At 60.9% G+C, this 27,400-nt stretch overlaps 3 protein-coding genes across 5 annotated transcripts in view; 1 reads left to right on the plus strand and 2 right to left on the minus strand.

Annotated features, from left to right (window-relative positions):
• The window catches only part of LOC104022629 (uncharacterized), a 132,768-nt gene that overhangs the window by 9,511 nt on the left and 95,857 nt on the right, over window positions 1-27,400 (minus strand). Inside the window, 3 exon segments of the mRNA XM_087772937.1 lie at window positions 159-473; window positions 1,215-1,322; window positions 1,397-1,711. Of these exon segments, the coding sequence (XP_087629063.1) occupies window positions 159-473; window positions 1,215-1,322; window positions 1,397-1,711 (738 nt within the window).
• ZNF628 (zinc finger protein 628) lies at window positions 6,927-12,470 on the minus strand. Its single transcript, XM_087773047.1, has 2 exons — window positions 12,319-12,470; window positions 6,927-11,761 (listed from the first exon to the last, which is right to left on the minus strand). Exon 2 carries the CDS (start codon window positions 11,749-11,751, stop codon window positions 7,207-7,209), a length of 4,545 nt encoding a protein of 1,514 aa, XP_087629173.1. The 5' UTR covers window positions 11,752-11,761; window positions 12,319-12,470; the 3' UTR covers window positions 6,927-7,206.
• On the plus strand, window positions 12,545-25,844 carry LOC148053674 (scavenger receptor cysteine-rich domain-containing protein DMBT1-like). Of its 3 annotated transcripts, XM_087773056.1 has the most exons (7): window positions 12,545-12,604; window positions 13,088-13,165; window positions 15,371-15,681; window positions 19,155-20,157; window positions 20,398-21,617; window positions 22,348-22,662; window positions 25,502-25,844. In XM_087773056.1, the coding sequence occupies exons 5-7, from the start codon at window positions 21,167-21,169 to the stop codon at window positions 25,519-25,521; spliced, it is 786 nt and encodes a 261-aa protein (XP_087629182.1). In that variant the 5' UTR covers window positions 12,545-12,604; window positions 13,088-13,165; window positions 15,371-15,681; window positions 19,155-20,157; window positions 20,398-21,166; the 3' UTR covers window positions 25,522-25,844. The 3 variants fall into 3 exon arrangements, with proteins under 3 accessions (XP_087629182.1, XP_087629180.1, XP_087629181.1); XM_087773054.1 differs by lacking the exon at window positions 13,088-13,165 and having other exon boundaries at window positions 12,555-12,604; window positions 22,348-25,844; XM_087773055.1 differs by lacking the exons at window positions 12,545-12,604; window positions 13,088-13,165; window positions 15,371-15,681 and having other exon boundaries at window positions 16,938-20,157; window positions 22,348-25,844.

Here is a 27,400-nt window from a genome sequence, read left to right on the forward strand (position 1 = left end):
CTGCACCCTGCGGACCGTGCACCCACAGGGTTTGCAACTCAGCCACAGTGTCCCCGTGCCCACCCACTGCCCCGGGCCCACCGCACGGGTACGGGGACTGCGTGCCCACTACATCACCCCTGTGGGGGCACACCCCCAGCCCCCCGCATCGCGGGCACCTGCGCAGACAACGGCGGCATCCTCCCGGTGCTGGCAGTTGGTGACACCCCAGGGGGAAGCTGGGCACTCCAGCAGGGAGGACTCGTTCCCTTGGCACCGCACATCGTCCAGCCAGATGGGCCCGGTGCCCTCGCCAAAAAAAGCTGCCCGGGGCGCGTCGAGGGCGTCCCCGCAGCCCAGCTGCCGGCAGACCACCGCCGCGTCCGGCAGCCCCCACAGGTCATCGCAGACGGTGCCCCAGTGCCCGGCGTGGAAGATCTCCAGCCGGCCGGCGCAGCGCCCCGCAGCCCCCACCAGCCGCATGGTGGGACCCCCTGGGAGAGAGGTCAGCGTCGGCGAGGGCCCCTGGGACCCATGGGTGGGGGTACCTGTGCACACTGTGCCTGTGCACACCATACCTGTGCATGCTGTACCTGTGCACACCCTACCTCTGCATGCCATGCCTGTTGCACACCATAGCTGTGTACACTGTACCTGTGCATGCTATGCCTGTGCACACCTGGCCTGTGCACACCGCACCTGCGCACACCGTGCCTGTGCACACCATAGCTATGCATGCCGTGCCTGTGCATGCTGTGCCTGTGCACACCATAGCTGTGCACGCTGTATCTGTGCATGCTGTGCCTGTGCACACCATAGCTGTGCATGCTGTACCTGTGCATGCTGTACCTGTGCACACTCTACCTCTGCATGCCATGCCAGCTGCACACCATAGCTGCGTACACTGTACCTGTGCATGCTATGCCTGTGCACACCTGGCCTATGCACACCATAGCTGTGCATGCTGTACCTGTGCATGCTGTACCTGTGCACACTGTACCAACCATAGCTTTGCATGCTGTACTTGTGCATGCTGTACCTGTGCATGCTGTGTCTGTGCACACCCTACCTGTGCATCTGCAAACTGTGTGTGCTGTACTTGCACGCACTGTATCTGTGCATGCTGTACCTGTGCACAGCACACCTTGCACGCTCTACCCGTGCCTGCTGTAACGCGTACGTGCTGTATTTGCACACATTATTGCAATTACATGCTCTACCTATGCACGCTGTACCTGTGCATGCTGCACCCGTGCACGCTGTAACGGGTGGCTCGGTGACGGTGGGTGGCGGCGTGGGAGTCCAGGGGAGCTCGGTGGTGCTGAGGGGCTGGAAGCGGTGAGCTGTGGGGAGCGGTGCTCAGGCGAGGGGTCCCCAGCTTGGCCACCTGCTCGCCCACCCACCCACCGCAGCCCACCTGAGCAGACGGCGCTGGCATCCTCTTCGTGGGCGCAGACGTGGGGACGCCAACCCCGGTGCCGGCACAGGGCCAGGCGCTCCTCGGTGCCCCGGCACCGCAACCCGTTGAGCCAGATGGGACCCAAGCCCTCTCCAAACCAGGCTCCTGGAGGGGCGGCGAGGGCGGTCCCGCAGCCCAGCTGCCTGCAGACCACCGCCGCGTCCGGCAGCCCCCAGTCGTCGTCGCAGACGGTGCCCCAGTGCCCGTCGTGCTGCACCTCCACCCGCCCGGCACAGCGACTGGGGCCCCCGGCCAGCCGCACCGGGAACGGCCCTGAGGACAGCCCGCGCTCAGGCGCCGGGGCCAACGGCACCCGCCAACACCCACTGGGACCCACTGGGACCCCCTGGCACCCACTGGTAGCCCTGCACACATGGGGAACTGCTGAGTCCCACTGGGAGCTTCTGCACTCACTGGGACCTGCTGGGATCCTTTGCACACACTGGGACTTGCTGGGACCCAATGGGAGCCCTGCATGCCACCCCCCCCCCGGGGCCCCTGCACACACTGGGACCTGCTGGGAGCCCCCCAGGACCCACTGGGACCCCTCCACACAGTGGGACCTGCTGGGACCTGCTGGGAGCCCTGCACACAATGGGACCCACTGGGATCCTTTGCACACACTGGGACCTGCTAGGACCCACTGGGACCTCTACATGCCCCAGAGACCCCTGCCCACAATGGGACCCACTGGGATCCTTTGCACAGACTGGGACCCACTGGGATCCTTTGCAAAAAGTGGGACCTACTGGGAACCCTGCCCACACTGGGACCTCCTGGGAGCTCCCCCTCTCTGGGACTCACTGGGAGCCACTGGGCCAGGCCCCTCCCCTCCCCCTGCCCCACCTCCCCCCCCAGTACCTGTGCTGCGGGGTCCCAGCAGCCCCACTGGAGACGGAGTGGAGAGGATGAGTGGGGGCACCCAGGCGTCCGGGCACCCCACTCCGTCCCAGGCTCCCCAGGGGGCCCTGAGGCACCCAGCAGCGGAGACCAGTGCCCAGTGCCCCAAACCCAGTGCCCCTCCCAGTGCCCAGTGCTCTGTGACCATAGACCAGTCCCCCATGACCAGTGCCCTTCCCAGTTCCCAATGACCAGTGCCCAGTGCCTCTCCCAGTGCCTGGTGCCCCATGACCAGTGCCCTTCCCAGTGCTCCATGACCATCATCGACCAGTGCCCACTGTCCTTCCCAGTTCCCCATGCACAGTGCCCTTCCCAGTGCCCATGACAACCATCGACCAGTGCCCACTGTCCTTCCCAGTTCCCAGTGCCCCATGCCCAGTGCCCTTCCCAGTGCCCTCCTCAAGCCCAGTGCCCAGCAACCAGTGACCCGTGACCTCTGCCCCATGCCCAGTGCCCAGCACCCAGTTCCCAATGACCAGGTGGGTCACTGCCCCTTGCCCAGTTCCCTGTGGCCAATGACCAGTGCCTTTCTCAGTGGCTGGTGCCCTGTGGCCAGTGACCAGTGCCCTTCCCAGTGCCCCATGACCATCATCAGCCAGCATCCAGTGCCCTTCCCAGTTCCCAGTGCCCAGTGCCCATTGCCCAATGTCCTGCCCAGTGCCCTGTGCCCTTCCCAGTCCCCAGTGCCCCCCATGCCCACTGCCCGGTGCCCTTCCCACGGCCCATCACAGCCCACCCTACCCAGTTCCTCTCCTGGTGACCACTGCCCAGGACAACCCACAACATCCAGTGCCCTGCCCAGTGCCTCACAGCCTTCCCAGTATCCCACACAGCCCAGCGCCCAATTGCCACCACAACCCACAGTGCCCCACACCCAGTGCCCAGTGCCCAGCATGGCCCACTGTGCCCAGTGCAATTCCCAGTGCCTTTCCCAGTGCCCAGTTCCCATGCCCCGCCCAGTGCCCAGCATGGCCCACTGTGCTCAGTGCAATTCCCAGTGCCCTTCCCAGTGCCCAGTTCCCAGTGCCCCATGCCCTGCCCACCGGGCACCACCGGGCACCACCACCCATGGTGCCCGGTGCCCAGTGCCTGCCCGCCCCACAGTGTTCCACAGCCCCAGCTGGGTGCAGCACCCCATGCAGTGCCCAGCGCCCCATGCAGTGCCCAGTGCCCTGCCCAGTGCCCCCCCAGCACTGCCCTTCCCTTCCAGCACCCAGTGCAGCACCCGGTCCTGTGTAGTGCCCAGGGCAGTGCCCAGACCCCCCCCCCGCAGTGCCCGCTGCAGTGCCTGTGCAGTGCTAGTGCCATGTCCAGCACCATGCCTGTGCCATGCCCGTGCAGTGCAGTGCAGTGCCACCGCAGTGCCCAGTGCCGTATTCAACCCCCAACCCAGCACCCACGCCACACCTGTGCCGTAGCTGCGCCACACGCACACCGATCCCATGCAGTGCCAGCGCAGTGCCAGCGCGGTGCCTGCGCGGTGCCTGTGCAGCGTCAGTGCAGTGCCCATGCCGTGCCAGTGCAGTGCAGCGTGGTGCCAGCACAGTGCCTGTGCAGTGCCCAGTGCCCAGTGCCGTACTCACCCTGCCTCCCAGCACCCGCACCGTACCCATGCCATAGCTGTGCCACACGCACACCAACCCCGTGCAGTGCCCGTGCAGTGCCAGCGCAGTGCAGCATGGTGCCAGCACAGCGCCTGTGCAGTGCCAGTGCCGTATTGAACCCCCCTCCCAGCACTGACACCGTACCTGTGCCACATGCACACCAACTCCATGCAGTGCCCGTGCAGTGCCCGTGCAGTGCCAGCGCAGTGCAGTGCGGTGCCAGCACAGCGCCCGTGCAGTGCCAGTGTGTACTCAAGCCCCCTCCCAGCACTGACACCGTACCGGTGCCACACGCACACCAACCCCGTGCAGTGCCCATGCAGTGCCCGTGCAGTGCCAGCGCAGTGCAGTGCAGTGCCAGCACGGTGCCAGCACAGCGCTCGTGCAGTGCCCGTGCACACTCAAGCCCCCTCCCAGCACCCGCACCGTACCGGTGCCACATGCACACCAACCCCGTGCAGTGCCCATGCAGTGCCTGTGCAGTGCAGCACGGTGCCAGCACAGCGCCCGTGCAGTGCCTGTGCATACTCAAGCCCCCTCCCAGCACCCGCACCGTACCGGTGCCACACGCACACCAACCCCATGCAGTGCCCGTGCAGTGCCAGCGCAGTGCCAGCGCAGTGCATTGTGGTGCCAGCACAGCACCCGTGCAGCGCCCAGCGCATACTCAAGCCCCCTCCCAGCACCCACACCGTACCGGTGCCACACGCACACCAACCCCGTGCAGTGCCCGTGCAGTGCCGTGCAGTGCCCATGCCAGCGCAGTGCCCGCGCAGCGCAGGCGGTGCCGCCGGGCTCACCCAGGAGCAGGAGGGTGAGGGCCATGGCGGGCGGCGGTGGCGATGGGGACGGCGGGCGGGCGGGGAGGACGAGAAGGGGCCGCCGGGCCAAGGATGACTCAGTCCGTCCGTCTGTCTGTCCAGGGGCTGGGGGGGTGGGCTGGGGGCAGAGGGGGGCCCTGGGACCCCCTGGGGCAGAGGGGGGGCAGGGCGTCCCCCTTGCTGTGTCCCCCCCAACCCGGCGGGGCTTGGGCCAGGGCGCGGGGAGTTAACGCCGGAGCCACGCGGCACCCAGGGGACACAGGCGCGGCGCCCACGCGTGTGCACGTGGCCTCCCGCCGCCCCGACACGTGTCTGCACGTGGCCTCCCACCGACACGCGTGTGCTCACGGCCTCCCACCGCCCCGACACGCGTGGTCACGGGGCCTCCTGCAGCAGCACAGGGTGCACACAGCTGTTGCATGCTCACCCGTGCACAGGCATCTGCACACTCACTTGCACCCACGGGTTCGTGCACACATGCAGAGAGACGTGCATGCACACGCACGCGCTTATGCACACACACATGCACGCTTACACACACACATGCACGCACACACATGCGCACGCAGATGCACAAATGCACACACGTGCACACATACACACACTTGCACACACATGCACACATGTACACACTTGTGCATGCACATGCACGCACACAGGAGCACACACATACACATGCACGCATGTGCACACGCACACACATGCACACGCACACAGGCACACGCATACTGGGGGGGCCAGTGGGGCCATACTGGGTTGGGGAAGTCCCAGGGCCACACTGATGGGGATACTGGGGGCCATACTGGGGGGTGGGGGGGGGATGTCACAGGGCCACACTGATGGGGATACTGGGGACCATACTGGGCGGGTCAGTGGAGCCATAGTGGGGGGGGGGGGATGTCACAGGGCCATACTGGGGGCCATACTGGGGGGTCAGGGGGGCCGTACTAGGTGGGGGGTCACAGGACCATACTGGGGGGGATACTGGGGGCCATACTGGTGGGTCAGTGGGGCCATACTGGGGGGGGGGGGGAGTGTGTCACAGGGCCATACTGGGGGGGATACTGGGGCCATACTGGGGGGTCAGGGGGGCCATACTGGAGGGGGGGAGAGTCACAGGGCCATACTGGGGGGGATACTGGGGGCCATACTGGGGGGTCAGGGGGGCCATACTGGGGAAGCCCCAGGGCCACACTGATGGGGATACTGGGGGGCATACTGGGGGGTCAGGGGGGCCATACTGCAGGCAGGGGGAGTCACAGGGCCATACTGGGGGGTCGGGGGCGGGGAGTGTGTCACAGGGCCATACTGGGGGGGATACTAGGGCCATACTGGGGAAGTCCCAGGGCCACACTGATGGAGATACTGGGGGCCATACTGGGGGGTCAGGGGGGCCATACTGGGGGGGGGGGGGTGAGTCACAGGGCCATACTGGGGGGGATACTGGGGGCCATACTGGGGGGTCAGGGGGGCCATACTGGGGGGGGGGGCTGTCACAGGGCCATACTGGGGGGGATACTGGGGGCCATACTGGGGGGATACTGGGGCCATACTTGGGGTCAGTTGGGCTGCACTGGGGGGGTCACAAGCCCACTAGGGCTGACGGGGGGGCAGTGGGGCAGGGTTTGGGGGGCTCCCCTGGGTGCAGGGTTGGGGGTACCCCTGCCCCCTCCAGACCCCTGTGTCCCCTATTGCTCCCCCCACGTCGCTCAGAGCCCCCCCGACCCCTGTGCCCTTCAGTGCCCCCAGAGCCCCCCAAGATCCCAGTGCCCCCCCGACCCGTGTCCCCCAGAGCCTCGTGCTCCCCGCCCCCAGCCCCGCCTCCCCCGTGCTCCCAGTAAACCCCCCGCCCCCCCGCCGTGCTCCTTCATGGTCCATCCCGCGTCCCCCCCCGCTGGACCCGCCCAGCCCACGCTGCATCGCGCAGGCGCCGCCCGTGGCCACGCCCCCGCCACGGCCGCAACGCAGCAGCCCCGCCCCTAGCGACCGGCCCCGCCCCTAGCGACGGCCTCTCCCGTAGGGTGCTGCCCTTTCCCACCGGCCCCGCCCCTAGAGACCGGCCCCGCCCCTAGCAACGGCCCAGCCTCCCCCTGGTGCCCCCCTCCCACCCCGCCGGGAAGGAAGTGCCGCACGGCGCGCGCGGGGTGGGTGGGGCACCATTTATTGACCACGCCCACGGCGGACCCAGGCGTCCGGGGGTCCCGACCCCGCCCCCCCCCCACCCCCCCAGGGCTCCAGGGCTAAGACCCCCCCCCAGCCACCCCCGGAGCTGGGGGGGGCCCTGGGGGGTCCTGGGTGCTCCTGGGGGGCCCTGGGGGGGTCCCGGGGGTCGTGGGGGTCCGGCCCCCCCCCCCCGATGTGCAACAGTGGGACACGGGGCTGAGCCCCCCGGCGGCGGCTCTGCAGGGGGGTCCTGGGGGGTCCCGGGGGGGTCCACCCCCCCTCAGAAGGTGTGAACCAGCGGGACGTTGGGCAGCTCTGGGGCCGAGGGTCCCGTCCCCGTCCCCCCCGCCCCGCTGCCACTCCCGGCTGCCCCACGGGTCGGGGTGGGGGGCTGCCCCCCGCCGCTGCCCCCCGCTCCCGGCTCACCCCGCACCAGGAGGATGCGGGGGGAACCGGCGGGGGGGAGCTGGGCCAGCGCCTGCAGGCAGAGGCGGGCAGGTCCCCCCCCGGCCCCCCGCAGCAGCAACACGGGGGGCAGCCCCCCGGCCGCCCCCACCACCGCCAGCCGTGGGGACGGGGAGGAGGACAGGTCCCCCCCCGCCACGAGCACCTCGGGGGGCTGCGGCTGGACGCTGGGCACCTCTGCGGCCTGGAGATGGACATTTGTCACCTCCTTGGGCTCGAGTTGGACTTTGGGCACCTCCATGGTCTTGAATTGGACATTGGGCACCTCCACAGTCTTGAGTTGGATGTTGGGTACTTCCACGGTGTTGAGTTGGACATTGGGCACCTCCATGGTCTTGAGTTGGATGTCGGGCACCTCCACGGTCTCGAGTTGGACACTGGGCACCTCCATGGTCTTGAGTTGGATGTCGGCCACCTCCTCTGTAGCCTTCAGTTGAACATTAGGCACCTCCGTGGTCTTGAGTTGGACACTGGGCACCTCCATCATTTGGTGACAGGAGTTGGGCACCTCAGTGGCCTGCAGATGGACATTTGTCACCTCCATTGTCTTCAGTTGGATGTTGGGCACCTCTGTGATCTTGAGATGGATGTTGGGCACCTCCATCATTTGGTGATGGACACTGGACACCTCGGTGTCTTGGAGATGGACATTGGTCATCTCCGTGGCCTGGAGATGGACGCTGGGCACCTCCGTGACTTGGAGATGGACACTGGGCACCTCAGTGGTTTGGTGATGCACACTGGGCACCTCAGTGGTCTGGAGATGGACACTGGTCACCTCTGCGGCCTGGAGATGGACATTTGTCATCTCCGTGGTTTGGGGATGGATGCTGGGCACCTCAGTGGCTTGCAGCTGGACACTGGTCACCTCTGCATCCTGGAGATGGATGCTGGGCACCTCTGTGGCCTGCAGATGGACACTAGGCACCTCCATGGTTTGGTGATGGATGTTGGTCACCTCAGTGGCCTGCAGGTGGCCACTGGTAACCTTTGTGGTCTGGAGATGGACGCTGGGCACCTCTGTGGTTTGGAGATGGATGTTGGGCACCTCAGTGGTTTCGAGACGGACATCAGGCACCTCAGTGGTTTCGAGATGGACATTGGGCACCTCTGTGGTCTGCAGCTGGATGTTGGGCACCTCCATGGCCTGGAGCTGGATGTCGGGCACCTCTGTGGTCTGCAGCTGGATGTTGGGCACCTCCATGGCCTGGAGCTGGACGTCGGGCACCTCTGTGGCCTGAAGCTGGATGCTGGGCCCCTCTGTGGCCTGGAGATGGATGTCGGGCACCTCTGTGGGCTCAAGATGGATACTGGGGACCTCTGTGGTTTGGAGATGGACATTGGACACCTCTGTGGCTTGGAGATGGATGTCGGGTACCTTGGTGGTTTGGAGATGGACATTTGTCACCTCTGTGGTCTGCAGCTGGACGTTGGGCACCTCTGTGGCCTGAAGATGGATGCTGGGCACCTCTGAGGGCTGTGGCAGGGCTTGGAGCTGGATGTTGGTGATCTCAGAGGGCTGTGGCAGGGTTTGCAGCTGTACATTTGTCACCTCGGTGGCCTGCAGCTGGATGTTGGTGACATCCAAGGGTTGTGGTAGGGCTTGGAGCTGGACATTCGTCACCTCGGTGGCCTGTAGCTGGATGTTGGTGACCTCAGAGGGTCGCGGCAGGGCTCGGAGCTGGATGTTGGTGACATCCAAGGGTTGTGGCAGGGCTTGCAGCTGGACATTTGTCACCTCTGCGGCCTGCAGTTGGATGTTGGTGACATCTGAGGGTTGTGGTAGAGCACGGAGCTGGATGTTGGCCACCTTGGAGGGCTGTGGCAGGGCTTGCAGCTGGACATTCGTCACCTCACTGGCTTGGAGCTGGATGTTGGTGACATCCAAGGGCTGCGGCAGGGCTTGCAGCTGGACATTTGTCACCTCGGCAGCTTGGAGCTGGATGTTGGTGACGTCCAAAGGCTGCGGCAGGGCTTGGAGCTGGACATTGGTCACCTCACTGGCCTGGAGCTGGATGTTGGTCACCTTGGAGGGTTGCGGCAGGGCTTGGAGCTGGACATTTGTCACCTCGGCAGCTTGGAGCTGGATGTTGGTGACATCCAAAGGCTGCGGCAGGGCTTGGAGCTGGACACTTGTCACCTCCGTGGCTTGGAGCTGGACATTTGTCACCTCGGCAGCTTGGAGCTGGATATTGGTGACCTCCAAGGGTTGTGGCAGGGCTTGGAGCTGGACGTTGGTCACCTCGGCTGCCTGCAGCTGGACACCGGTGACCTCGGGGGGCTGTGGCCCACGTGGGGGGAGGACGCTACTGACGCCACCCCTCAGGACGATGACGCTGGCCCCCGCTGGGGCCCCCGCCACCGCCTGCAGCTGGACGCCAGGCAGCGCCTGCCCCGTGCCGGGTACCAACAGGATGCTCTGCCCGGTGGCAGGGGGTCCCGATGCCCGGGGACCCTTCCCAGCCCGGGGTGGGGGACCCTCGGCAGGCAGGAGGGTGAAGGCAGGGGGCTCGGCAGGGGGGCTGGGCAGCACGAGGAGCTTCCGTGGGGGCGTCGGGGGGCTGGGGATGAGCTGCAGGCCCTGGGGGGTCTGCACCAGCAGGAAGGTCTGGGGTTCAGGGGGAGGCGGCGGGGGGCGGCGGGGGGTCCCGCGGGGCCCGGGGGCGTGGGTGCGGAGGTGACGCTGGAGGTAGGAGGCCATGACGAAGGCCTTGGGGCAGAGTGGGCAGCGGTAGGGGCGGGCGGCGGAGTGGGTGCGGCGGTGGAGCTGGAGGTTGGAGGAGTGGGTGAAGGTCTTGCCGCACTGGGGGCAGGCGTAGGGCCGCTCGCCGGTGTGGACCCGCTGGTGTTGCCGGAGGTTGGAAGTTTGGGCGAAGGCTTTGCCGCAGACGGGGCAAGCGTGGGGCCGCTCGCCGGTGTGGAGCTGGCGATGGCGGCGGAGGCAGGAGGTGTTCTTGAAGGCTTTGGGGCAGTCGGGGCAGCGGTAGGGCCGCTCGCCGGTGTGCTGCCGGAGGTGGTACTGGTAGTGGGAGGCCCACTTGAAGGTGAGACCGCACTGGGCGCACTCGAAAGCTCGCAGCCCCGTGTGAACCCGCTGGTGGATCTGGAGGAGGGAGGAACGCTTGAAGGCCTTGCCGCACTCGCGGCAGGCGTAGGGCCGCTCGCCCGTGTGGTCCCGCATGTGGTAACGCAGCCCCGAGGAGCCCTTGAAGGCTTTGCCGCACTCAGTGCATTGGTAAGGGCGCTCCGGGGCGGGCTGGGGCGCTGCCGGGGGGTGAGGAGCCTCGGGGGGAGGACATGGTGGGACGGTGGCGGGGTGGCTGCGTTGGTGGCCCAACAGCCCGGCCAACTGGGTGAAGGTCTTGGGGCAGACGGCGCATTTGAAGGGCCGCTCGGCAGCGTGGCCGTGCCGGTGCCGGGCCAGTCCCGAGCTGTTCTTGAACGTCTTGCCGCAGGTGGGGCAGCGGTGGGGGGCGGCCGGGGGGCTCACCGCTGTCACCGAGTGGCTGCCTTGGTGGCCCAGCAGCTCCTCCTCGCTGGTGAAGCTCAGCGGGCAGGCAGAGCACCTCCAGAGCGTCTCCGGTGCCGCGGCGGGCGCCGGGAGGAGCGGTGGCATGGCAACGTGGCCAGCGTGGGTCTGGAGGTGTTTCTGCAGACAGGCGTCGGAGACGAAGGCCTTGGCGCAGGTTGGGCACTCATGGGGCCGGGCGCTGGCGTGGGTGCGGCGGTGGAGGAGGAGGTTGGAGGAGTGGGTGAAGGTCTTGCCGCACTGGGGGCAGGCGTAGGGCCGCTCGCCGGTGTGGACCCGCTGGTGTTGCCGGAGGTTGGTGGCTTGTGCGAAGGCTTTGCCGCAGACGGGGCAGGCGTGGGGCCGCTCGCCGGTGTGGGTGTGACGGTGACGGCGGAGACTGGAAGAGTTCTTGAAGGCCTTGGGGCAAGCGGGGCAGCGGTAGGGCCGCTCGCCGGTGTGCTGCCGGAGGTGGTACTGGTAGTGGGAGGCCCACTTGAAGGTGAGGCCGCACTGGGCGCACTCGAAAGCCCGCAGCCCCGTGTGAACCCGCTGGTGGGTCTGCAGCAGGGAGGAGCGCTTGAAGGCCTTGCCGCACTGGGGGCAGGCGTAGGGCCGCTCGCCCGTGTGGCCTCGCTGGTGGTAGAGGAGGGCGGAGGAGCCCTTGAAGGCCTTGGGGCACTCGGGGCACTTGTAGGGCCGCTCGCCCGTGTGGCTGCGTTGGTGGTGGGCCAGGCGGGACGACCACCTGAAGGCCTTCCCGCACTCCCGGCAGGCGTAGGGCTGGTCGGTTGTGCCCGGACCCCCGGCCCGGGACGCGGCCGGCCCCGCTGGTGGCGTCGCTCCCGCCATGCTGACAGCCCTGGGGGGGGACACAGGGGGGGCTGGGCAGTGTGCGACACCCCCCCCCCCCCCCGCCCCATTCAGAGGGACCCGGCCCGGCGGGGGGGCGTGGCTTCGGCGCGGGGGCGTGGCCTCACCGGCGAAGGAGCAGCCGGCCCCGGCGCATTGACAGCGCTGCGGGGGCGTGGCCTGACCTGCGAGGGCGGGGCCACACCGCAGAAGGCCCGCCCTCACCAGCCAGTCTTCCCCATCAGGCCACGCCCCCGCCGGCCAACCTTCCCCATCAGGCCACGCCCCCGCGGGCCCCGCTCCCTTCCAGGCCACGCCCCCACCGTACCTGAAATCCTTTCAGGCCCCGCCCCCGCTCAAGCCCCCTCAGGCCCCGCCCCCGGCTCGCCCCACTTTTCCCTTCAGGCCCCGCCCCCGCCGCCCCGCCCTCCCCCCCCGGCCCCGCCCCCACCTCCCCTCAAGCCCCTGCAGGCCCCGCCCTCGCCGCCCGCCCCGCGCAGGCGCCGCCACCGCCTCCCCGGCCCCGCCGCCGCCGCCGCCGCCGCCGCCCCCCCGGTGCCCGCTCACCTGCCGGGAAGGGCGCGGGGAGGGGCCGCCGCGGCGGGGCAGGGCAGGGCAGGGCAGGGCCCGCTCCGGCCGCCCGCCGCCGCACGCCCGCCCGCCCCCGCCGCCGCGCAACGACTGGGCCGCGCCGCGCGCGGAGCCACGCCCCCCGCCGCGCCGCGCGCACCCAGTGGCCGGGGCGGCCCCGCGCAGGGGCTCCTGGGAAATGGAGTCCGCGGCGCCGCCATCTTGGAGCGGGGAGGGAGGGAGGTGAGGGGCGCACGGCGTGTCCCCGCCATAACTGGGCCGGGTACGCGGCGGGTCACCGGGGGGACTCGGGGGGGGTTGGAGGGATTGGGGGCCTGGGGGGGCTGAGGGGGGCCGGGAGGGGTTAGGGAGGGCGTGGGCTGGGGAGAGGGGGCTGGAGGTTGGGGGGCTGATGGGGATTTGGGGGCTGGGGGGTTGGGGAGGCCCAGGGGGGTTGGGGGAGCTGGGGGGACAGGGGCTCAGGGAGAGCTGGGGGGTTGGGGGGCTCAAGGGAGGGTTGGGAGGAGCTGGGAGAAAGGAGTTGGATGAATTTGGGGGGGCTCAGAGGGGGTTGGCGCAACTGGAGCACTATGGGGGGGGCAGGGGGGAACTGGGGGGCTGCGGTCCCCCCCCCAGGACCTCCCAGAGGACCTGGTGCCACTGGGATATGGGGTGGGATCCCAGGAGCTCTGTCACCCTGATTCCCTTGTCCCCAGTCCCTCCTAGCCCCCCCCAGCCCCCCGCAGTGATGTCCCCTCTCCCGCAGGCCACCCCCTCCCCAGGCCGCGACACCAGGGACACAGTGATGGGCCAGGATGTGCTGGGCAGAGTTGCCATAAGAAAGGTGGTGGCAGTCACCTTATTGCCCCCCCCTTATTGCCCCCCCCATCCTCCCATTTTCCCCCCTGTTGTTTCCCCCTCTTGCTCGCAGCCCCCAGGGCTGGGACAGAGGACATCGCCACCCTGGAGCCACCAATGTCTCGTGTGTCCCCTGGGGGCAGGTGGGTGACGGGGGTGGCCGGTTGACGGGGGGCAGCATGTCTCCGAGGGCCCGGTGGCCCACGTGTCCCTGTGTCTGAGGTGCCCCGTAGTCCCCTGTGGGGCTGGAGCTGGGCATGGGGCAGGGGACCCTCCTGTGGGTGCTGGCCTGGGCCACCTGTATGGGGGGTGCTGCCACACGCCTGCCTGCCCCACATCTCCCCCTTTGCTCCTGCACCTCTCCCTGCCCCACATCCACCCCATTTGCTCCTGCACCTCTCCCTGCCCCACATCCACCCCATTTGCTCCTGCACCTCTCCCTGCCCCACATCCACCCCCTTTGCTCCTGCACCTCTCCCTGCCCCACATCCACCCCCTTTGCTCCTGCACCTCTCCCTGCCCCACATCCACCCCCTTTGCTCCTGCACCTCTCCCTGCCCCACATCCACCCCATTTTCTCCTGCACCTCTCCCTGCCCCACATCTCCCCCTTTGCTCCTGGCACCTCTCCCTGCCCCACATCCACCCCCTTTGCTCCTGCATCTCTCCCTGCCCCATATCTCCCCCTGTGCTCCCCCTCCCTCCCCCACATCTGTTGCTGCATGGCCGCATGCACCTTTTCTGTCCTGTTGTCCATCCTTATATACTCCTTCTGTCATCTGCCCTTATATCGTCCGTCCTTGTATTGTCCATCCTTATGCACCCCCTGGCTTTGGTAGTGGCAAGTGTCCCCAGCTGTGCCCTACAGATCCCTGAGAAGCCCCCCAGCACTGCCCTATAGCCCATGGTGTCCCCAGCTGTGCCCTACAGATCCCTGAGAAGCCCCCCAGCACTGCCCTATAGCCCATGGTGTCCCCAGCTGTGCCCTATAGATCCCTGAAAAGCCCCCCTCCTCCAGCAACCTTGGTCTCCTCCTGCTTCTTCCCAGCAGCCTGGATCTCATCCCAGCAGAGGAGGAACCCAGGTAGACAGCAAGGTCCATCACCTGGCCAGACCTCAGGCTCAGGGTTGCACGCCGCATTTCAGGACGCAGCATGCCAGAGTGCTGCTGCTCCTCTTCGTTCTGGGCGGTTTGATTGTGGTTGCTGCAACTTTGTAAGATGCATGCTTAGAGCAGCACCCATGGTTTTGTGGCTTCGTAAGGTGCCCGTGTAGAGCAACGCCCATGGTTTCATGGGTATTTCTGCAAGTAGGGTGGACGCAGACCTGCCAAGCCCAGCTGCAACGAGCAGCTTTCCTCCAGCTGATGGCTGCAGAAGGCTTGAGGCTCCCTCAAAAGTGCCAGTATCTTCTAGGAGGTGCATGTCACGAAGAGGAGAGAAATTCTTACGGCTGTAGAGTCGCACAGCACATTAGGAATAAGCAGTGAAACGTGGGAAAGGTGTAGAAACCAAGTGCAGTGGTGTTGCTGCCATTTCAGTAGCGCTGATGATGGGCTATGGAGCTTGAATGGCCAAAAACCGAGGAGGAATGGGATTTACCTGCCCTGTGATGGGGAAGGAAATATCATGGTGTTGTGCTTGGGGTCAGGCTGGCCTGAGGAAGCAGGATGGGCGCTTGCAGAAGATACAGGAGCCCTTTGCTCGGCTCCATGCCTTACCCTGGGGTCAAGGCTGTTCATCCAGCAAAGCCAGGCTAGAGCCGTGGGTGCAGGGTCCCTGGCACCTTGTGCTCTGGCTGCACAGTCTTGCTCAAAATCATTCCCACAAAGAGCCTGCAACTCAGTTACCCTTGCTGGTGTTGTGCTTCGGGAGCTCATCCTGCAACCTGTGCAGAGTCAAGCACTTAAAAAGCAATTAGCAAAACATCTTAATGTATTTTGGCCTTTGTGGTTTTGAGGGACTGTATTCTCAGCTGGAAAAGCCTGAAGTTTGCTCAAGGGCCAGCTGCCATGTGTCAGCTGAAAATAATTATAATAAAATTATAATTGTTCACGTCTTTCTCTCTTGCTGGTTCTTCCCCATTCCTTTTGGCCAACAAGCATCAAGATGCTTCCCCAGCTGCTGCCTAGCCTCTTCTTTTGCATGATTTCCAGTTAACATCTCCTTCCCTTTGCTTTCCATCGTCACCAGCGTCAGGTCCAGGCTGGTGAATGGCCCCGACTCCCGCACGGGCCGGCTGGAGGTGTTTTACAATGGCACCTAGGGGACAGTGTGCGATGACCACTGGGACCTCGATGGAGCCCGCGTGGTCTGCTGGCAGCCGGGCTGCGGGACAGCGCTGGCAGCCATCAGCAGGGCTCGTTACGGGTGAGGAGCAGACCCCATCTGGCTGCACAACGTACTCTGTGCCAGGACGGCGGCCGCCCTCTCCGAGGGCTGGGCACGGCCCTGGGGAGCCCAGAACTGCAGGCACAAGGAAGACGCCAGCGTCGTGTGCTCAGGTGAGGAACATGCACCCACTACTGCTTGCATCAGCCGCTGTGGAAAATCAAAGGGTTAAACAGCAGGCAGGACAACTGTCTTGCCCCTCGCTGTTGACTGGTTGCCCCTCATTGTAGACTGGTTGCCCCTTGATGTTGACTTCTTGCTGTTGTCCCTTCTTGTTGACTGGTAGGCAGTTCTTTTTGACTGGTTCCCCATTCTTTTTGACTGGTTCCCCCTTGCTGTTGACTAGTTGCCCCTTGTTGACTGGTAGCCACTTCTTGTTGACTGGTTGCCCCTTGCTGTTGACTGAGTGTCCTCTGATTGCACAGTGAGTGTAGGCACCCAGCTCACAGATAGACACGTACCTATGGCCACTGGCAGGTAGGACCCTTAATTTTGAGCTGGATCTGACCCCTACAGGTAGGCAGAATTACTCCCTTAATTAATTCATTAATTAATTTTGTGAAGAATTAGCCTCTTCACACCATTCCTCCAGGCCATTTCCAAATGCTGTTCTCACCTTCCAAAGCTCTCCACATCTGGCATCGAGGCTGCAGCTCCCTGGCCATTTCTCAGCCCAGTCGCCTCCTGGCTTCACAGGGATGAACCCCTTCACGGGCACAGCCTGGTGGGTGCCATCCAGGCTTGCTGGGCAGGAGCCCCTGCTCCTAAGCATTGCCGGCGTTGGCATGCCCAGCAAAGTCTCTGACCGTCTGCTCCCTGGGGGTGTTTGCAGAGGTGCCCACTCCAGGTTTGACCTGTACCAGGCTGGCGGCTCAAGTTTCTGCTCCGGTGGAGTTGAAGCCTCACAACAACCCCATGCAATGCTACAGGCTGGGGGAGGAGTGGCTGGGAGCTGCCTGGTGGAAAAGGACCTGGGGGTGTTGGTTGACAGCCACCTGAACATGAGCCAGCAGTGTGCCCAGGTGGCCAAGAGGGCCAATGGCATCCTGGCCTGTATCAGGAATAGTGTGGCCAGCAGGAGCAGGGAGGTGATGGTGCCCCTGTACTGGGCACTGGTGAGGCCGCACCTTGAGTACTGTGTTCAGTTTTGGGCCCCTCACTACAAGAAGGACATGGAGGTGCTGGAGCATGTCCAAAGAAGGGCAACTTAGCTGGTGAAGGGTCTGGAGCACAAGTCTTATGAGGAGCGGCTGAGGGAGCTGGGGTTGTTTAGCCTGGAGAAAAGGAGGCTGAGGGGAGACCTTCTCGCTCTCTACAACTACCTGAAAGGAGGTTGTAGCGAGGTGGGGGTCGGTCTCTTCTCCCTAGTAACAAGCGATAGCACGAGAGGAAACGGCCTCAAGCTGCGCCAGGGGAGGTTTAGGTTGGATATTAGGAAAAACTTCTTCACCAAAAGGGTAGTCAGGCACTGGAACAGGCTGCCCAGGGAAGGGGTTGAGTCGCCATCCCTGTAGGTATTTAAAGGAGGGGTAGACGTGGTGCTCGAGAACATGGTTTAGTGGTGGGCTTGGCAGTGCTAGGTTAACGGTTGGACTCGATGATCTGAAGGGTCTTTTCCAACCTTAATGATTCTATGATTCGAAATCCTCCATGATGGCGAATGGGGCACTGTGCGCGACGACAGCTGCAGCCTGATGGACGCCAAAGTGATGTGCAGGGAGGTGCGCTGTGGCCAAGCACTGTCAGCTCTGTTCGGGGCTGCCTTTGGGCAGGGCTTGGGGCCCATCTGGCCGGACGAAGTGACCCGTGCTGGGACGGAAGCTGCCCTTTCTCTGTGCCGGGCCAGGTCCTGGGAAGCCATCGCTGCAGCCATGGAGAGGATGCTGGTGTTGAATGCTCTTGACTCCTGCCCCATCAGGGCTGGCACCCAGCTATCATAGTCTGTCTTTTTTTTTTTTTTTTTTGAGGGAGGGGTAGAGAAAAGAGCAGAAGACCTTGGAAATGGTCCTGGATGTAGATGTCTCCATTGCAGCCCTGCCAATGGAGGGAGGAAGAATCCCCTGATGGGTGGGCGTGCTGGGAAAGGGAAGAGGGAGCGTCAGAGGGGGCGTCCATCCAGATGCCACCTGCCAGGGAGGGTGATGAGTCTGGGGAGGTGGTGAGTGCCCGAGGGGAGCCTGCTCTTCTCATTTTGGGTGGGCAACCTCCTCACCTTCCAGCCGCGAGGTTCTGGGATGACTGAAGGACCAGGCAGCTCCAGCCCTGTCACCTCTCCTGGGACATCCAGATGGTTTTGGTGCTTGTCTCTTTTCAGAACCGACTCAGGTCTGAGCGGTGGATGGCTCCAGCCACTGCTCGGGGTGAGTCGAGGTCCACCACAACCAGCAGTGGGGGACAGTGTGTGATGACAGCTGGGACCTGAGTGGTCCACCGAGGTGGCCTGCTGGCAGCTAGGCTGTGGGCTGGCCATGTCAGCCCCTGGCAGGGCTCCCTTTGGGCACGGACACGGGCCCATCTGGCTGGACAAAGTGAACTGCACAGGGACGGAAGGTGCCATCACTGAATGCAGCTTCAAGCCCTGGGGAGCCTGTAACCCCAATCACGGTGAAGATGCAGGTGTCGCGTGCTCAGGTAAGCCTGGTCCAGGTCATGGCTTCAGGAAGAAGTTTTTCTGTAGGCACGCTTGCATCTAATTCCAGTTTGCTTCCCTCTCTGCACATGTTGTTTTCCTTTGGGTATAATGCCATTGCAAGCAACAGTCAAAACTGCTTGGGAGCTGAGGTAGCTCTGCTTCTGTAGGCATCATATCAATGGACTGTCTGGATGCACTCCTGCCCATTTGTGGTTATCCTCTCTCTGACACCTTAAAATGTTGGTTCTCACGTGGCTTGCCATGTCCATCATACACACCTGCTCTGGATGTTGAAGTGCCTGTGGTCAGAGGAGGCATTTGGCCATCGATGCTTGCCATGTGTGGCTGCAGGCTTCTCTATGTCCCAAGCTTCTTCTGGATCTCTAGAGGTAGTCCAAGATGGAAAGACATCCCCCCCATCCCTCCAGCTTGCAATGGGATGCCAGCTCTGTCTTACCAGAATACAAAACCTGGGTGACTTCAGGGACTATTTGCAGGGAGCTGCAGTAGAGCAGAGCAAACAGAGAAGCAGCATGGAAAGACTCTCCTCCTTGATGGAGCCAAGCCAGTCCAGCCTTCATTTGGCTAGAGTAAATAAACGCAGGTTTTAAAAGTCTTTCCTCGTTAGATGTCTTGTCTGAGGGAGACGCAGTCACTCTAGCAGACCTCCAAAGCATGCTTATGGTTTGGACGTGGATGTCCAAGAGTCTTCTTGGCATTGCCCCAGGGAAACGCTCTCTGTGAGGCATCCCGCAGTGTTTTTACCTTCTCCTGAATACAACCAGGTCTTTCTGTTGCTTCCAGTTGAAGATGCTGATGTGGATGGGGGAAGCATGATTATGCACTCATACCTTGTACAGTTGCACATCATCGCCAACACCAGCAGGGCGTCTACTTCAGAGGGCTGAGATGCACCATGTCCCCGTTTATTCATTTGTCTCATTCACCCTTCAGACCCCACGGAGCTACGGCTGGTGATCAACCCAAATCGCTGCGCTGGGCCTCTCGAGGTGCTTCAAAACTGGCAGTGGGGGTCCGTGTGTGACAACGGCTGGGACACGGAGGATGCCAAAGTGGTGTGCCAGCAGCTGGGCTGCAGTGCTCCAATCTCTGCTCCAGGTTGGGCTAGGTTTGGCAGGGGCTATGCCCCCATCTGGCTGGAGACAGTCAGCTGCCAGGGGACGGAGGCAGAGTGCAGAGCCCAGGTGTGGGGCATCCACAGCTGCCACCACGGGGAAGACGCTGATGTGGTGTTCTCAGGTGGCCCTCCCCATCGTGTTCCTCCCGCATGTCTGTAGGAAGAGCTGTGCCACCACCAAGCCATAGCTCCCTTTCCTCCAGAGGGCAAGGGAATGATAATTCCCTTGATACTAATGATACTAATGATAATCATGGTAATAAGGGTAAGGGATGCCAGGGGGATCCCATCACTGCTGCTTTTCCCATGTTCCCTGGCTCACTTTCAGCCCAAGTGGACAACCACTGAGCATCTCCATGGTGTGAATGACCATGCTGGGTCCCACTGGAATCCCTGTTTCGTGAAGGTGTCACATCAGGGAGCTGAGGATAGAGGGGGCCACGGTCCTGCATGAGATCCCATGCCCGGGATCATCTCCACCAGCCCTTCCTGAAGGGTTGTTGGCGTCCTTCTTTGTTCCAGACCCGATGGTGCTTCGGTTGGTGGATGGGACGGTCAAGGTGCTTCAGCAGCAGCAGTGGGGGACAGTGTGTCACGATGGCTGGGACCTGCATGACGCTGAGGTGGTGCACTGGCAGCTGGGCTGCGGGGTGGCGGTCGCAGCCCTGGGCTCGGCTCACTTTGGCCAGGAATGTGATCCCATCTGGCTGGATGAGGTGAACTGCACAGGGACCGAGTCCTCCCTCTCCAAATGCGGGGCCAAGCCGAAAGAAGTCCACAACTGACACCATGGAGAAGATGCTGGTGCAGTGTGCTCAGGTAGCTGCTGTTCCTCTGCTGATGAGCTCCTGGGTACCACCACTGTAGGAGCTCTGGGACCAGAGTTCCTTGCTTATCTCTGATGATGTTCTTTCCACATGGGAATCCGTAAATCTCTAACTCTGAGTCAAGACAAATGCTGAACATGGGGATTCATCCTCTATCTCACACCCAACACTTGCTTTCTACATCTCTAGCTCCACCACCACAAGGCAACGCCTCTCTGTCTTTCCATTTCAGACCCTACTGAGGTCCAGCTGGTGAACGGCTCAAATCGCTGCTCTGGGAGAGCTGAGGTGCTGTACAACCAGCGACGGGGAGGTGTGTGCGATGACAGCTGGGACCTGGACGATGCAGAGCTCAGTTTGGGATGGAGCGCAAGCCCATCTGGCTGGATGATGTGAACTGCACCAGCACTAAGGCTGCCCTCTCCGAGTGCAGGGCCAGACCATGGGGAGAGAGTAACTGCGACCACCAAGAAGATGCCAGTGTGGTGTGCCTGGGTAAGCCGCCTCATACTCCATCGTGGTGCAGCTCTGGAAGGAGCAATGTTGGCGCATGGGTAACTCAGTGGAGAAACACCTCTGCTCTGCTCACATTAAGCCTCTTTCCTCTGTATGGGAACCAGTCTCAGGTTGTCTGAGAGCTCCCCGTGGCCACTGTGAGGACTTTCTTCCAGAAGAACGAGTGTCAGTCCCCAACCACCACCTTGCTTTCCCCTATAAGCCCTTAGCAGAAGAGCTGAGGGACCAGTTATGAGCATCCTTTCCTTTTTCATATGTGCACGGTCCTAACGTGACACACATTGTCACTGTACCGTAAAGTCCATCGAACCTCCTCTCTATCTTGGGTCCATCTTATCTGGTTGGACGGCCAGGAGACCAGCATCTCGTGCCACTTGCGATGCGCTGGCCTCCTGCCACCACTCCAGATAGAGGTGGGTCTCCCATTCAGGCCTGTGTCACAGCTGCCCCCTCCTGGGTTTCTTGGATGCCTGAGGGCACCTAAAATGGGATCAGATGCCTGTGTTTATGCCAGTGAGTCTCCATGTCACCTTCCACCTGGCAACCGTTTGAGGACCCATCTTCCAATGCACAGGCAAGAAACACATACGTGTTTGACCTCCACGTCTTTCGTAATTCCGGGACCAGCTCAGCTCCAGCTGGTGAATGACTCCAGCCACTGCTCCAGGAGGGCCGAGATGCTTCATAACCAGCAGTGGGGGACAGTTTGTGACAACAGCTGGGACCTGAGCGATGCTGAGGTGGTGTGCCGGCAGACGGGCTGCGGGGTGGCCATGTCAGCTCCAGACTTGGCTCCGTTTGGGCCAGGGTCCAACCGTATCTGGCTGGGTGATGCTGAGTGCACGGGGGCAGAAGCTACCCTCTCCAAATGCAGGTCCAGGATGGGGGAGCTCATTAATTTCCACCATGGGGAAGATGCTGGTGGTGTGTTCTCAGGTAATTTTTTTTTTTTCTTGAATGGCATAATTCAGGGCAGTGTTGGGCTGTGTGGCTGGAAAGGGGGAGGGTGACTTTGCTGATGACGTGGTCTCCTCTGAGCCTGCGTAGCACTAAACCCCACGGAAGAGTTGAGGTCACTCTTCTGCAGAGGTCTGTCCACCTTGTTTGGTGACTGGTCTTGCTGATGAAACCCCAGGGGTGCAGAGGACCTGAGCAACCTGAGAAAAGCTGAGCACGAGAATCTGAGCAAAGCAATGAGAGACGCACAACCAAGCCTTCAAGGGGACGGGAAGAAAGAGGCTTTACTTAGGGACCTAGAAGGTGAGATGTAGAGTTTGTTGTAATCCAGAAAACCACCAAAAGCTGCTGGATCGAGAGCAGCAGGAAGAAGGGACCCATTGTACAAAGATGCCAGTGGTCAGGAAGGGAAGAGTTTTACAAATTCCACTGCTTTTATCCTTTTCCAGCAAGCATGTCTGAATTTTCTCTATTTCAGCAGTTTTCTTATTCTAGCTGACATTAATTAAAGCCTAGCTTTAAATATCCAGCATCCTTCCGGTGTTTGGGGATGTTCAATACAACGGCAAGACCAAGCATGTCTTTCTCAAAGGTCCAGGTTGCCAATGGCATAAAAGGAGCAAAAATGGGCAATGTACATTAGCCACTATGAGCAGCACAGGCATGGAAGGACACCTCCAAAAACGGTGTCCGCCTCATCCCATTTCAGACCCTGTGGTGTTGCAGCTGGTGAACGGCTTAAGCCTCTGTGCTGGGAGAGGTGAAGTGCTCCCCAGGCATCAGTGGGGGACTGTGTGTGGTGACAGCTGGGATGAAGAGGACGCCACAGTTGTGTGCCAGCAGCTGGGCTGTGGGACGGTGGTCTCGGCCCCTGATGCAGCTTGGTTTGGGCAAGGGTGCAATGCTGTCTGGCTGGATGACGTGAACTGCACGGGGAGGGAGGACACCCTCTCGGATTGCCTGGCCAGGCCATGGGGGGGACACAACTGTGACCATGGGGAAGACACCTGTGTGGTGTGCTCAGGTAACGTGGCCACCATCGGTTTGGAAAAGGGTCTGGGCATGCCCCAACCCTGGAAAAATTCAAGGTCAGGTTGGACGGGGCTCAGAGCAACCTGATCTAGTTGAAGATGTTCCTGCTCATTGCAGGGGGGTTGGACTAGATGACCTAGGGTCTGGAGCACAAGTCTTATGAGGAGCGGCTGAGGGAACTGGGGTTGTTTAGCCTGGAGAAAAGGAGGCTGAGGGGAGACCTTCTCGCTCTCTACAACTACCTGAAAGGAGGTTGTAGTGAGGTGGGGGTCGGTCTCTTTTCCCAAGTAACGAGCAATAGGACGAGAGGAAACGGCCTCAAGCTGCGCCAGGGGAGGTTTAGATTGGATATCAGGAAACATTTCTTCACTGAAAGGGCAGTCAGGCACTGGCACAGGCTGCCCAGGGAAGTGGTTGAGTCTCCATCCCTGGAGGTATTTAAAAGATGGGTAGATGTGGTGCTTAGGGACGTGGTTGTGTCTCCATCCCTGGAGGTATTTAAAAGATGGGTAGATGTGGTGCTTAGGGACATGGTTTAGTGGTGGACTTGGCAGTGCTGGGTTAACAGTTGGACTTGATGATCTTAAGGGTCTTTTCCAACCTAAATGATTCTATGATTCTATGACCTTTAAAGGTCCCTTCCAACCCAAACCATTCTATGCTGGTGTGATCTTGCTCAAGCTTGGAGAGTGCACGCCTGCCAGTGGCTCAGGAGGCAGAAACAGGGATGTGCACACTGTAGAGTGAAGGGCTTTCATTCAGCACAAGCTGGGTCCTACGTTTGTAGACCCCACTGAAATCATCTTGAGCACCACGGCCAACAATGTCATCTCAGGAGGGGGGGTCCCGAGTATGTGCTCAGCAAAAGTTCGAGGGGAATGATCCTGGCCATAGGAAATATTATGATGAAAACCTTCCAGGACGAAAAGCTACGGCATGGGGAATATCCTCATGGCTGAGCTGGGAAGATAAGGGCCATGGCTGGTGTCGGAAAGACTTGTCCCAGTATCCAGCCTTGCCCTTCTCTTCCCACCTAACTTCGGACAAACCTCAAGGCTTCTGCGGTCCCCTCAAGGCCAGTGGGAACTGAGAGGTACCTCCATGTCCTTCTAAGAAGGATGTCTGCGTCCAGTGAGTTATCCAGGACTGGATGCATTTGCTTGGGAGCCACCTGGACTCAAATGCAGTCTCCTTTGGGAGAGTACCACATGGGTGGTACATCCCACAGGCCCCTCTGTCTTAACTGGTCACCCAGGCTTCTTTGAGGAGAGAAACAGGTGACCATGGGGTGTGGTTTGCAGAAGGGACCATTCTGCACTCGTCCAGCCCTGGTAGGGCCCACCAGGAATAAGCTGCTCTGCAGATTGCCCTGCTTGGAGCAGAATGGTGGCATCTTGAATGGCCTTGGCTTCCCCAGCAGTCCACCCTTGAAGCATAGACAGTCGTGATGCACCAGATGGTGCATGGATGTGGGCATTGAATGGCCATGACCAGTTCAAAGATGCTACAGCACTGAGGGGACTGTGCCTGATGGTGACAGGATCTTAGCAGAAGCTTTCTTTGTATCTCCTTTCCTGAATTATACGATCACAAAACAATGTAGATTGGAAGGGATCTCTGGAGAGCTCTGCTCTAATCTTCCACTCTCTATTAGACCAACTAGACCATGTTGTTCATGGCCTTGACCAGTGAAGATGTGAAAGTCCCCAAGGATGGAGAACCAAATGCCTTTCTTGTCTCTGTTACAATATTTTACCATCCTCATGGGGGAAAAGAGTATTTTCCAATGCCTAATGGGAATTTGCCACGGCACACACTGTGCCCATTTCCTCACGTCCTTGTGATGTCCATTCATCTCCTGAATTAGCTCTGGATGAAGAGATGGTTGCTTTCTCCCCACAGGCTCTGTCACCATCAGACCTCCGCAGCCTCTGCCGCTGCTCCCATTGCTGGTCTCGACCATCCCTCCAGTCTCAATGCTGGTCTGTGGGGCTCTTCTGTACCAGAGGAGGCGGCAAATGCAAAATAGGGCTTTTAATTCCCCCCTAGGTGAGCTCTGCTGCAGGTGAAGAGGGCAACGGAGTTTGCAGAAGCAGCATGTGGTTGGAAACAAGTTTTGTTCAAAACGTTGATGTCAGCAGAGTTGGGGCAGAAGTTTTTTTCCCCGTGGCTCGTGTTGAGAAGAACTTCCTTTTCTGATTTGATCGCTTCTCTCCCCACCCCCTTCCCCTTTCTTTTTCTTGCCACTCTTCCCCTTTCACTTCGGCACCATCTTCCCTGCTGGGTTACGGACACGCTGGGAGGTGGGCAGCCCTTGAAGCCTCCTTGAACACTGCCTGAACTTCCCTCTACTGCCTGTGCTGTCTGTACATCAGACAGGAGCCCTGAGCAGAGGACGGCTCTACGGGTTCCTAGCTCCCCGTTGGCAAGGGATGTTCCACCTTTAGCCCAAGGGGTGAGAAAAGACCAGGAATTGTGTCTGTTCCTGAAGTTTTAGGGCTGTGGTGGAGACTCTTGGAAAGTGGGGTTGAGCGGTTGGGGTTGCCCGTGTTGAACACCCCCATGTTGTCTTGTTGAACATCCATCATGTTGATGAAAGGTGGTGTGTGTGGTCCAAATGCTGGATCAAGGGCAGTTTCTGCAAAGCAGGCTTCACGTCTGAGTGCTGGCAGGGGTGATGGTGGTACGCCCTGTGCTGCCACTGTTGTTGGCCAAGCCAAAGTGATTTGTGCCATCTCCAACAGGGTGAACATCCTCAGTAGGTCTTGTTAACAAGGGGAAAATTCAGGCCGCATGGAGCAAACCATCGACTGAATCACCATGCTCCGCAGGTTTTGTGCGCAGGGAGTAGCTGGTTGTCTCTGACACGTCCATCTCGATGGCTGGCGAACAGCAAGCAGCAGCCAAGGTGGCTCCTGCTGGGGATGCCAGCAACAAGAGAGCTCAGTGCAGCCTGTGACGAACCCAGACCTAAAACTCCAGTGATGAAGCTCCGTCCCACCACACAGCTCTTTCACCAAGAGCTCTGGACCACCTCGTCTCTACAGAGCTAGGTCACTAGATCCACCACCCATCTCCATGCCTGCCTTGGTCAGTCACCACGAGCGATACAAGGTGTGACACACACCGTGCGGCACCAACGATCTGCACGCAGAAGACATTTGATGCATAGAAATATTTCAGGTTCCCTCTTTCAATTTTTTTTTTCATGCATTTGTGAAAATAAAAACATTCTGTAAGACTCGAGCAGTGTTTTACTGTTGGAGGATTTTTCATTGGAGGTTTTTTTTTTCTTCTTTTTTTTTTCTAGCCAGTCAGTGGAGGCTGCGAAATTTACCCTGAAGTATAAGCCAGCACTTGTTTCCCTACAATGGTTAAGTTGAACAGTTTGCAAACTCCACCTGAAAGCTCGGTCTAGGCCTCACGTAGATATTTAGAGCCATCCAACGTGCCCTAGATCTAGGACATTGATATGGGACTGGCAAACGTGACAAAGGACCTACAGGTCACTAGATGCATCTGTATGAGGACAACTAGATCTTGCTGATCGCTTCCATCTGCTGTATTCCCAAACATGCTCCTGTGCCTTGTGTCCTTGAACATCCATCTCCTGGGGCCTCTGAGAGGACAGGGGCTTCTTGTGAAGGGCTTGGAGGGCATGGAGGTGCGAGTCAGCCGTGCAGAGGGATGCTGGCAGGAGGTTTAAGCAGCTCTGGTCATAGAAATAAGCACTGGGTACCACCACGGCTCACGCCAACCCAAGTGGTATGGGACTACAAGCGGCCAAGCAGGACCCCATGCAAGCACCCTGCGGTGTGTTGGCAGGACAGTCCTGCTCACGAAGGACCAGGAAAATAGATAGGTAGCCAACCAGAGGGAAATAGGATGAGTGATGTGATCAATGTAGTGGCTGTGGTGGGGTAAAAGCATGAACATCTGCAAGGCAGGGGAAGAGAGGAAATGGGATGCACGCTGGGTCGCAGGGGCTTAGAAGATGAAGGCTTGGAGTGCCCTGAGGGGTTTGACCAAGCCAGAAAACAGAAGATGGCTTGCACGATGTGTGGAAAGCATCTGCCAAGGGAAACAAGGAGTGCATGAAGAGCCCAAACAGGCCAAAAGCTCAGAGAACTGATGAGTAAAAGTTGATCCTACAGCATGCAGGACACTTGCAAAGGAGGACCAGACAAGACTATGGCCAAGTCTATGGGTGTGGTATGTGCGGAGGAGCATTTAAGGTTTGTGGAAGTGCTTCTCTGAGTAGAAGCTCTTTGTGTTAAACTTGTAGTAAGCCTTGCGTGAACATTTCATAGTCCAGTTGATGGTGATACTGGGAATTTTCAGTTAATACCTGCATGGATGTGGGTTAGTCCTGGGCTCTATTGCACTAAAAAGGAGTTGCCCAGGGCACACACTCCCTAGTTTCTGCCACTTTTCCAGGTCCCATGCTCACTTTTCTGCTCTTCCCTCAATCTGAAGGTCAATGGCACGTCTTCCTCATGCAAGGGGGCCTGGCAGTGCGTCATCAGGGGTCCAAGCTTTTTCGCGTGAAGAGTGTGGTGTTGATGGGGTTTCTTCTTCCTCCTCACCTTCTTCCATTTTCAGATTTACATGTCTTCTGACATACTTTCATACTTTGTTCTTCCCTTATCTGCTCGTAAATCAATATTGCACCCAAACTGACTGTGTAGGAGGCTTTTTCTCTGTGTTGGGTACTTGTTCTTTGTTACCGC

The sequence above is a fragment of the Nipponia nippon genome, unplaced genomic scaffold, assembly GCF_047370975.1.
Source record: "Nipponia nippon isolate SJK-2023a ecotype South Korea unplaced genomic scaffold, ASM4737097v1 scaffold_38, whole genome shotgun sequence".
NCBI classification, from domain to species: domain Eukaryota; kingdom Metazoa; phylum Chordata; class Aves; order Pelecaniformes; family Threskiornithidae; genus Nipponia; species Nipponia nippon.

Bases quoted from the DNA above. Each gene is read 5' to 3' on its own strand.
- LOC148053674 (XM_087773054.1), top strand. From the start codon at position 21,167: ATGGGATCAGATGCCTGTGTTTATGCCAGTGAGTCTCCATGTCACCTT. The intron at 21,618-22,347 runs GTAATTTTTTTT...ATCCCATTTCAG, and splicing joins TGCTGGTGGTGTGTTCTCAG to ACCCTGTGGTGTTGCAGCTG.
- ZNF628 (XM_087773047.1), bottom strand. From the start codon at position 11,751: ATGGCGGGAGCGACGCCACCAGCGGGGCCGGCCGCGTCCCGGGCCGGG.